General features: G+C 37.8%; 1 protein-coding gene across 1 annotated transcript in view; it reads left to right on the top strand.

Moving 5' to 3' along the window:
- The window catches only part of MDM1 (Mdm1 nuclear protein), a 31,019-nt gene extending 24,656 nt beyond the window's left edge, over nucleotides 1-6,363 (top strand). Inside the window, exons 13-16 of the mRNA XM_029955457.1 lie at nucleotides 1,689-1,941; nucleotides 2,322-2,339; nucleotides 4,576-4,635; nucleotides 5,906-6,363. Of these exons, the coding sequence (XP_029811317.1) occupies nucleotides 1,689-1,941; nucleotides 2,322-2,339; nucleotides 4,576-4,635; nucleotides 5,906-6,018 (444 nt within the window). The 3' untranslated portion in view covers nucleotides 6,019-6,363. The remainder of the gene's footprint in view (nucleotides 1-1,688; nucleotides 1,942-2,321; nucleotides 2,340-4,575; nucleotides 4,636-5,905) is intronic.
- Nucleotides 6,364-11,809: the final 5,446 nt, after the last annotated feature.

Raw genomic sequence — 11,809 nt, forward strand, 5'->3', positions numbered from 1 at the left:
CAATCCTCTGTTTCTCCATATTTAAGAGTCTGTTATGTTTTTATCCTCCTTCCTGTTTTTATATTATTTTTGCTTCCCTTCCCTTATGTTCACCTGTTTTGTATCTTTAAGTCCTCATATGAGTGAAGTTATATATTTGACTTTCTCTGGCTAATTTCACTTAGCATGATACCCTCTGGTTCTATCCACATAGTTTGGAATGGCAAGATTTAATTCTTTTTGATTGCCGAGTAATACTCCAGTGTGTGTGTGTGTGTGTGTGTGTGTGTGTGTGTGTGTGTACGTACACCACATTTTCTTTATCCATTCATCCATCTATGGACATTTGGGCTCTTTCCACACTTTGGCTATTGTTGATTGTGCTGCTATAAACATTGGGGTGCATGTGCCCCTTCAAAACAACACACCTATATCCCTTGGATAAATACCTAGTAGTGCAATTGCTGGGTTGTAGGGCAGCTCTATTTTTAATTTTTTCAGGAATCTCCATACTATTTTCCAGAGTGGCTGCACCAGTTTGCATTCCCACCAGCAGTGCAAAAGAGATCCTCACCCATCAGAATGGCTAACATTAACTCAGTTGTTAAGGTTAGCCATTCTGATGGGTGTGAGGTGGTATCTCATTGTGGTTTTGATTTGTATTTTCCTGAGAAAATCTAACTTTTAATAGCAACATGATAGGTAACATATAGTTATGCAGGCTGTTTATTATTGAAAGCAATTTTTTAAACTAGATGCCTATGGTTATTTCTTATTTTTTCTGTTTTCAAAAAATCCTGTAAAGAAATCCATCCTTCAGCTACATTTTTGTTCATCTTATCTCTTTATGTGTAAATACTCTCCAAGTATACTGTGTGACCAAAGAACACAACATTTTAAGGCTGTTTCTGTGTTTTGCCAGCTCCTCGGGGAGATTATGCTCCCAGCACTCTAGGAGAGTTCAGTGTTTCCAAAGCCTTGTCAGCACCAGGTATTACAGTGTGTTTCTGAGAAAAAAATTAATCTTTGTAATTTGTTAAGTGAAAAATTAGTACCTTGATGCTTTTATTTTGAAATTATTTGATTACTAGTGGGTAGGGTATTTTTGCTGTATGTAATTTGTGTCTATATGAATTGTTTATATATATCCTTTTTCTATTTTTTAATTATCTTTTTCTTACTACTTAAAAAAATTTTTTTTGTTTCACATTTATTTATTTTTGGGAGACAGAGTGTGAACAGGGGAGGGGCAGAGAGAGAAAGAGACACAGAACTGGAAGCAGGCTCCAGGCTCTGAGCTAGCGGTCAGCACAGAGCCCGATGCGGGGCTCAAACCTATGAACTGTGAGATTATGACCTGAGCCCAAGCTGGACGCTTAACCAACTGAGCCACCCAGGCACCCCCTTACTACTTTTAAAGAAATATGTAGCAATGATAATTCATTTTCAATATATAGGTTGTATATTTTCCTCAAATTTGTGATTAAATTTTTTTCAATGTTTATATGTTTTATATAGCTAAATATGTTTACCAATATTGTTTGTTAGGCATATAGAATCTTCCTCATATGGAGGTTACATAGATTTTATTCTACAATTTCTCCTACTGCTTTTATGGTTATATTTTTTTGTGTATTTAAAGATTTGGTTTACTTACATATACACAGACACATATATGTATCTTTTTTTTTTTTTTTTTGGTCACTTAGAAAGAAAGTCGTGCGATAGCCCTCCTGACTTCTCCAGCTGCTGGTATAAAAACAGTTGATCCCTTACCTTTGAGGGAAGATTCTGAAATCAATATCCCCAAACTTGCGGAGGCAGCTCTTCCAGTTTCAAAAATTCCAGAATATCCAGCAAACACACGTGGGAAGTCTCCTTCTCCACCCTGTGCTCCATCCTACTGGCATCCCTCGCGTCGAATTCAAGGCTCTCTCAGAGATCCAGAATTTCAGCATAATGGTAATGATTTTGGTTTTAATTTTTTGTCTTTTAAAACAAAAACTATCCCGATGGGTACAAAGGCCTAAGTATGCACTGTAAGTTAATAACTTGTGTTATCTAGGGTTTTTTAGTTAATGTAACACATTTCTTTAAATAGGAAAAGTCCCACCTCATCTTGGGAACATTAAGCTGTGTGGCAACCCCAGTACTTTTGTAACACTGTGAGGTTTCTTTCAAGTTCTTTCCTTTCCTCAAATAGGCAACCTACTAGATGCCAGTGGCACCTCTTCCCCAGCTATGACAGCTAAACATCTCTTCTAACATTGCCTAGATGTAGAATTCAAGGTCATAAATTATTTTCCTATAGTTTTATTATGCATTTCTCTGCTCTTTTCTAGCTTCCACTTTTACTGTTGGTAAGTCTTAATGCTCTTTTTATTTTATTAAAAATTTTAAAAATGTTTATTTACCCCCTTGCCCGTCACGCAACGCACGTTCGTGGGGAACCTGGTGCTAAACCATTTGTAGACGACCTGCTTCTTGGGTCGGGGTTCGTACGTAGCAGAGCAGCTCCCTCGCTGCAATCTATTGAAAGTCAAAAAAAAATTTATCTTTGAGAGAAAGAGAGAGGAGTGGGGGCGAGGAGCAGAGAGAGAGGGAAACACAAAATCTGAAGGAGGCTTCAGGCTCTGAGCAGTCAGCACAGAGTCCAACATGGGGCTCGAACCTGCAGACATGAGATCATGACCTGAGCCAAAGTCGGATGGCCAGCCAACTGAGCTGCCCAGGCACCCCAGTGCACTTTTTATTTTTGATCATTGTATGTGGCTTTTCCGCCCCTGGCATCTTTGGGGATCTTCCCTTTACCCTTAATGCTCTGAAATTAAAAAAAGTTTTTTAAAATGTTTTTATTTATTTTGAGACAGAGAGACAGAGCATGAGCAGGGGAGGGGCAGAGAGAGAGGGAGACACAGAATCAGAAGCAGGGTCCAGGCTCTGAGCTGTCAGCACAGAGCCCCATGCGGGGCTGGAACCCACGAACTGGAGATCGTGACCTGAACCGAAGTCAGAGGCTTAGCCGACTGAGCCACCTAGGCGCCCCGGTGCTCTGAAATTTTACAGCAGGTGTCATCGTTTTGCTAGTACTCAGTCTACTTTTTCAGTTGGGGAGCTTGGTTCCTCACTCACTTTCTTGAATTATTTCATGAGTAATTTCTTCCCCTCCATGTTCTGATTCCTCTTTTTCTGACATTCCTCTTATTCCAATGTTAGACATGTTAAACATGATCTTATTTTCTTATCTTACCTTCCCTGTTTTCCATCTGTCTTTTTATTTTAATTTGAGAGGGTACTATTTATTTTCCATTCCTCCTCCTGAGTCTTAAAAAGGTTTTGCTATATTTTTTAATTTCTAAGAATTTTTTAAACTGCATATTCCTTTTATACAGCAATCTGTTATTTGATGGGTATCATGTTTTATCTCTTTGAAAAGAGAAATGATATATATAATTCCCCTGTTTTGAATATGGTACGCTTGGGGCGCCTGGGTGGCTCAGTCAGTTGAGCAGCCGACTTTGGCTCAGGTCACGATCTCACAGCTTGTGGGTTGAAGCCCCGCATCAGGCTCTGTGCTGAGAGCTTGGAGCCTCGAGCCTGCTTCAGATTCTGTGTCTCCCTCTCTCTCTCTGTACCTCCCCCACTCACACTCTCTCTCTTTCTCTCAAAAAATAAAATTAAAAAAACCAGAATATGGTACGCCTGCCCTCAGTTGAATCTGGTGTTCTTCAGTCAGAGCAGCTCTGATAAACCTTTAGAGAGGAAACCTCCATTCCTCTCTCCGGAGAAAAGGCAGCTCTCAGCTGTGGAAATACAAAGAAGGATTTGGCAGACTAACTGTTTTGTAAAATACTTCAACCAGTTTCCCGGTTCAGGCTTACCTTCACTCTAACTTTCAGGGGTACTTAGCACTCCTGAACCTGAGCCAGATTAGGAGAACAATTGCTTGCTTCTGGGACTCCTTCCTTTGCTGACTTAGGATTCAGCTTGGGTGTAGTGGTAACACTCACACTAACTGCTTTCCTAAACTCTCTTTTTTGTTGTTTCAGAAGAAGAGAGTGAGCAAGCAGGGGAGAGGGAGAGAGAGAATCTTAAACAGGCATCTTGCCTAGAGCAGAGCCTGACTTGGGGCTCGGTCTCACAATAGTGAGACTGTGACCTGAGCCAAAATCAAGAGTCAGACACTTAACCTACCGAGACACCCAGGCACCCCACATACTCACTGCCTTTCTGTTTGCTTTCCTATTTCCACAATTTTGTTGTTTTCTTGTCTTCATTTTCTTTGACCTGTGGGTTTCATGTCATTCTTGTAAATGTGTGTGGTCCATCTCCCATCTTTAAACAGAAGCCTACTGCATTTCTGTACAGTTAGAATAGAACAATATTATTATTGAAAAGAATTCTAGACATTTCCCATTGCTGGTTTATATATTTGCTAAGCACATTATAAATTAGTGAATGACCCATTGATAATGAGGTCTATTACAGATATAGAATGAATGTAAGTTTTGACCATTTTTTCCTAAGGTTTTCCTTATAAATAAAATACGCTGTTATGTGGCATTGAAGGATAATTTTTTCTGCCTTTTTTTTAAGTGGGAAAAACAAAGATGAACAATTTCCAGCTGCCTCATCATGGAGTCTTTAATGATGAAGGTATTTCAATAGTGAAATAATGTAAGACCAAGTTTGAGGTTTTATCAGATGGTAGTTTATAGTAGTATCATGGTTTAACCCTGGGTTAGCACTTGACAGTTCACGAAGTACTTCTGTGATAGTATTTCATTAGCTCCTTGAAACCTTGTGTGTGTGTGGGAGGGGGGTAAAGTTATCCCCATTTACAAATGAGTAAACTGGGACCTAAAATCTTGAAAAAAAATTTTTAGGACAAACAGATTATAAGAGAGTGTGCCTCGCATCACATCTGAGGTCAATACTCTTTCTTTTATTCCATCCGGCTAGCTGTGGGCTCAGGAATTTGGTCTAGCATTACGTGTATTATTTTTTTTAAATGCTCAGTTTTCAATGATCAATTTTCAATTCTCAAAAAAAGCATGATTAGGGCAAATGGACTTTTTTCCTTGTGTTGTATTCATTCTGACAAATTCATTTGCTTCTAATAGTGGCAGAAGGAATTTTGAATTCCTGATGTGAAAAATCAAAATTATTATTTTCATTCATCCTAAGATGTATGAAATTACTGAATTTATAAATTTTGGATTTGAAAATAAATTTGAATTAATACTTTATATAAGTTCACACAGGAACTTATTAAAGATTTTCATATTAAAGATTTTCTCTCAACAAACTTGGGACTTTTTTCAGGATTCAGTGAGCCAGAAATCAAGTTATTATATTTTGAAATGTAAATATCTGGACACTTTGAATCCAGTTCTGTTTTCTTCTTAGTGGAAGAATAGCGTTTACAAATAACCTTGTAATATATTTGCTTACTCAGAGTGAGGAATTTCTATAATAAGGAAGGGTAGTATATTAAAGTAAGGCATTGAGATTATGTGAGAAATGTGACGTTAAGTACTGTGTTAAGGTTTGGCATTTTGTTTTTAAAAAAGCTTAAGAAAGCTTTTTGCTCAGAAGAGCTGTGTTTTTAAAGTAGGGCAGGCCAGTATGATGATGAACTGTTTTTAAGTAACACTGAAATCCCAGGCCATGTGTTTAGGTAATGTCATTGTGGGATTTCAGGAAGGAAACAATGCTCATTTAACATTCAAATGTTTGGTTTCTCAATGTGGTATACTTGGGAAATGACGGGGAACTATCCTGAAGACATTAATATCTTATATTTTAATAAGTTTTTCTGACAGTATTGACATCACAAATATTGATGCTTTTAATTTTCTGTTCCTGTTATAAAACATAGTGTTTATATGAGAAGTATTTTCTGATTATGCTTTTTTCATCGCAGATGAAGACAGATTATCTGAGATTTCTGCTCGCTCCGCAGCTTCTAGTCTCCGAGCTTTTCAAACTCTGGCACGAGCTCAGAAAAGGAAGGAGAATTTCTGGGGCAAAACATAATTTACCATATATATGTTAGCTGAGTTGCCTAACAATCTAGGAAACCATTAGCATAATTTTTCTTTATCACTTTACTCTGTTAAGACTTTTAAAGTATTGGATTTCCCCCCCAACATTGCTGCTTAAAGAATTGTTTGAGCTTTCAATAACCAATTCAGTTTACTTGGAAAATTTTAACACTGGTTCATACAAATTCAACTTAATTCTTTTGACACCTATCCCAAAGCACAAAGACATAGATTTCTTCACATGTTCTACCTTTTGTATCAAGGGTAGCTGGTAAAACTGTAAATGTTACGTATCCAGAGGATATTCTAAAAAATAAACAAGTGAAGTAAAAATTGAGATCTAAGTGTGAAGTATATGTTTCTTGATTATTGGCTATGTGTAGCTTTATAATTTGTCATAAGATGAATTTGTTCTGCCTATAACTTTTGCTGTAACACTTATTTGTATTTTAGTGCCCTCTGTATGTGGATGCAGTGTTAAGACAATTGTACTTTAAATTGAAAATACCAGCTGTATATATTTTTCTTATTTATGTAACAAAGTTTGCTGAGAGAATATGTATATTTTTGATCTTTGTGTGTATTCTATTTGTATAAGGACTTTGGCTTACATTTGAATAATGTCTCAATTTTGAAAAATTATTTGTATAATGGAGAGTTAAAATTTTGTAGACATTTTGAAATAAAAATTAATCAAGTATTTTAAATTTTTTAAATGTTTATTTATTTTTGAGAGAGAGACACAGAGCATGATCAGGGAAAGGGCAGAGAGAGAAGGAGCACAGAGCCCGATGTAGGGCTCAAACTCACAAAATGAGAGATCATGACCTGAGCTGAAGTTGGCCGCTTAACTGACTGAACCATCCAGGTGTTTCAAAGATTAATCAAGTATTTTAATTCTTTTTGTTTGAAGTGTTTCAAGTATTTGGCTTCTCCAGAAAGTTATTACATATAATAATTACCTTTTAGAAACATTTTACACATAACAAGATAACTAAATGTTTTACTTTTTTTGCAGCTGTCCAAATGCAACAGAACTATGTCTATAGTAATTTTCTATGAATATAGGAAAAATACTGGATTTCCAAGGCAGACTCATTTTCAAAAATTTAACACATACCTTTTGACTATTCTTCATATGACATGTTCTGTTTTTCTACTCTTAACCTTGCAATTTATGATAAATCTAATTTTCTAAAAAATAATGAATTTCATAAATATGACATGATTGTGTACAAGACTACGTACATAGAAGGTACAGAAGGTGAAATATATGACATGGCCTGTTGGTTAGAAAACAAATGAAAAGTTTGTTTTAAAGTACTTAATGTGGTCAAAAGTGCTTTTGCAAATCCTTGATTCACAATAAGTTAAAGATCTTACATTATGAGGCTATAAATAATTGGTTATACACATATTTGCTTACATCTCACTGACTTTAATGTTTGTTGATAAAGTTTTTAAGGCACTAAAGATAGAAATAGAAATTAACATGTAATTTTAAAACAATCATTTCACTTTTATACACAGGTACTGAGGCATATTAGCTGTAAAATAAGTTTGGAATGTACTGTGTCTCTGGGAAGCTTAGAGGTATCATCATCTTCCTCCTCAAAAGTTGGTTTGGTTGGTTAGGATACAGTTTTCAATGACCGCTGATCTACAGTAAAGAAGGATGGGAGCTTGCAGGGAATGTATATAACACAGTGTATCCTACCTAGCTACAGATTGTAAGATATGGGTACACCTGTTGGAATAAGTCACACCGCATGAAGTTGCTCTTACAGATGTTAGATGGATCAAGTCTGGTTCTCATGAGGCTGAGTTCATTACCCCAGTCTGGATGACAGTTTAGTGTTGTAGTATACTGCTGACTGCCTCTTAAAAGCCGTACACGGTGGCTTTGGGGAGAGAATAGCGTTGAGAGATTAGTCCTGTTGCATCACTTGTACTGAAAGCAGCTTAAAGGACAGGCATTTGAGTTGGTGGGTAAATAGTTTTAGTTACATGAGAAATATTCCATGAGATTTGCTGGCATTTAGGAGTTGGCATTGTTAATTCGATTTTTAAATCAATTTTATTATGGCATACTTTTATGTACAATAAATGGCAATTATTAAACATGTATAGCTCAATGAGTTTGGAAAGTACATACATCTATGAAGCCACCCTAAAGCCAAGATACGTTATTAATGATTCCATCCTAAAAATTTCATTTTCCTCTGCAGTTCAATTCTTCTCTCCACCTCTGATCCCAAGGTGATCGTTAATCTGCTCTGTCAGGATAGTTTGCAAGAATTGCGTATATATGGAGCCATCTTTTATATCGCTTTCACTCAGCGTGTTTTTGGAAGTCCTCTGTCTTTTGACATTTATGTTCCCTTTTAATCCATTTCACCCACTTGTGGACTTTTGGGTTGTTTGCAGTTTGAACATAATGAATAAAGTTGCTATTAATATTTACAAGTTTTTGTGTGGATATATGCTTTCATTTCTCTGGAAAACAGGTAATTCAGTCCTTGTCATCCTTAATATAACTCCTACTTTGAGTATACATGCAAATCAATATATTAAACTGGTGTGGTCTCTTTATCAAAACTGGTATCTCACAAGCTAGACTGGGGAGCAAACATCAGAATCACAATGAAAGGTTTTCCCAAAATGCACGCACCTGTGCTCTGTTCCTTCTCCCATCTTTACCCCAGATGCTGAGATTCTCATGTGTCTCCTGTTGAGAACTCAGATAAAAATGCACAAATATGCATATATGGTAGGCTTTGCATGTTCATTTCTGGTATCACCTCTGGATCTCTTTGAAAAGAGTCTGTAGTACTCCATTGTATATATATACACACCACATCTTGATCCATCCATCAGATATCATATGTTTGCACTCATAGGTCTAACAGGAGAAACCTAACAGGACCATAGTGAGGGGAAGGGGGAAAGAGAGTTGGGGAGAGCAAGGGACACAAATCATGAGAGACTATTGAATACTGAAAATGAACCGAGGGCTGAAGGGGAAGGGGAAGGGGAAGGGGAAGGGGACGAGGCGGGGGGGAGAAGGGGGTGATGGTCATGGAGGGGAGCACTTGTGGGGAGAGGCACTGGGTGTTATATGGAAACCAATTTGACGATAAACTTGTAAATTAAAAAAAGAGTCTGAACTCTGTATTAACTTTTGAAAGCTGATTTTGAGGTTTAAGGATAAAGAACATGAGAAATAGGCTTAGTACATGGTAGGAAGTATTACCATGATATTTAAGCATAAATATCTTTATTGTACAGATGGGAAAATGCTGTTAGAGAAAATGACTGGGACAGGACCTCACAGCTGGTTAGTTAAATCTAGGCACTCTTACTTGAAATCTACCTGTCTGCGTACTCTAGAGAGTTTATGCTAAAATTTTGAATCCCACTGTGATCACTTCTCTCTCTGGTTGATTCATTTAGGAGTTTTTTACCTTTTCCATCTTAGAAGATCATTGAAGTGTCTACCTTTATGGTCAGCAAAAAGGTATATGAGCATTGAATTATTGTACAAATTAATTCAACCAGAATGAAAGTGAGTCAATATGTAAAACAAGTTGGTCCTTTATAGAGCGGGGGGCAATGGTTAGCTACCCAGGATGTTCAAGGATGGATCACTTACCTTTTCCGTAGTTGTAGACACCCAAAAAATATTTATCCTGACTTCTGGAAGCTTACAAAAGGAACAAATCATCTAAAATAGAAAGTGATCCTAGAATCATTAACACTTGGTTTTGGAATATGTTTTTGCTACTTTTACATGAGTTGGTGATAGTCGTTTTAGTGTGTTCAAGGCTCAGTCTCTGTCAAACTACCATCATTACTCACTTTCCTAAGAGGAGTCAGCTGTACAAAGGATACTCCAGGCAAAAGAACAGTCTCTATCATTGGACTAATTAGGGTTGTGCTCCACCAGGCCTCCTCATGTGAGAAGCCAGACTGCTCCTCTAGCTTAATTCATGGATTAAAAGCAGGCTGGGGGCAGAGACAGATACCATATGTTTTTACTCATATGTGGAACAGGAGAAACAACAGAGGACCATAAGGGAGGGGAAGGGGAAAAAATAGTTAAGGAGAGGGAGGGAGGCAAACCTTAAGAGACTCTTAAATACTGAGAACAAACTGAAGGTTGATGGGGGAGGGGAAAGGGAAAATGGATGATGGGCATGAAGGAGGGCACTTGCTGGGATGAACACTGGGTGTTATATGGAAACCAATTTGACCATAAACAATCATAATTTAAAAAAAGCAGGCTGGGGGTATCTTCAGCTTTGTTCTAGTAGACTTCATGCTAATGTTGATCCTGCACTCTGATTTGACTGTACGAGTCTCTCTCCTAAGGTAAGTAGAGGCATAGAAAGACCCAGCTATTTTTCTTCCTCTCAGGGTGAGAGCCAGGTTTCCTATAACCCTATTTCATGTTTCATTTCCCTCCTGACCCTGCGAGGCCCACTAGGGAAAGCAGCCTCTCTCAAGCGGAGGGCAGCTCCTCTCATAGTAATACCCCTGCTTAATAAGGGAGGTAGGAGGGAAAGAGTCATCATCCTAAAGATGGTCTCTGCCACTCTCATTAAATGCCCCATTTACTAGTCCCATCCATGGCTTCATGATGCTCCAGACCCATCTCAGAGTATATCCTTGGAAACTGAGTGGGAGATGAGAACCGGGGCACACCAAGGTGGCCTTGGAAGTCTGAGCATGAGACCAACAGAGCAGAGTGATGTTTAGGGAGATTGTAACCAATTTGAATCACATAATAGACAATCAGGTAATGTTGGAAAATCGTTCAGTTTCCCCCCATTATTATACATCCCCTAATATGTTGGAGCTGGCTTTTGGGCCAAATGTGAAAGATTCAGAAATATGAGCAGGCTGTTAAATATTCAGTAGTTTGAATTGGCTCTGGGAGAAGTATTTATGTCATGGAAATCAGCAAATGCTAGAAATCAGGACTTCCTCCCCACTTACCCACCAGAGGCAGTTTCAAGCCCACCATTGCAACTGGCACACAGTCTCTGATTCTCTTTCCATATCTTTTGCATGCTAGAAAACAGTCTACTTTAGAAAGGAGAAGAGGCAGCCCAAGAGAAGTGACAATAAACCGTTCACATCTTCCTTAGTTTATAATGACAAATACCACAGTATTTCACTCATACGTGGAATTCAAGAAATGAAACAAATAAACAAATAGAAAAAAAAGAGAGGAACAAGACAACAGACCCTTAAGTATAGAGAACAAATCAGTGGTTGCTAGAGGGGAGGTGATGGGAGGAGACACAAGAGATTAAGCATACACTTACCGTGATGAGCACTGAGAAATGTATAGAATTGTTGCATCATCATACTGTATAGTGTACAGCTGAAACTAATATATATAACACTGTATGTTAATCATACTTGAATAAAAAAATAAAAACACTTTGATTTGTTTCCTTTCTTGGCTGAAGTTCAGGTAGAAAAATTAGCAACAAATAGATTATAGATTGTCGAGGGAGACTATCCATGTTCCACCCATGGAACTACCAGAGAAAGGGCTTGAGAGTATTTATAATCTTCTGAGCGATCCTGATATTCGGGGAGTTGAGGAGCCACTGGCTATGGGGTTATGGTAACCTACGGTTAAATCGCAACTCTACCTTGAGCCAGCAAGCTAGTTGAACTTCTTTGACCCTGTGTTCCCTCATCTGCAAGATTTAAGATTTCATGGCTTAAGGTCTCTGAAGATGTTTCATATCCCCTATTATGATGTTCAA

This window comes from Suricata suricatta, chromosome 10, assembly GCF_006229205.1.
Source record: "Suricata suricatta isolate VVHF042 chromosome 10, meerkat_22Aug2017_6uvM2_HiC, whole genome shotgun sequence".
Taxonomy (NCBI): domain Eukaryota; kingdom Metazoa; phylum Chordata; class Mammalia; order Carnivora; family Herpestidae; genus Suricata; species Suricata suricatta.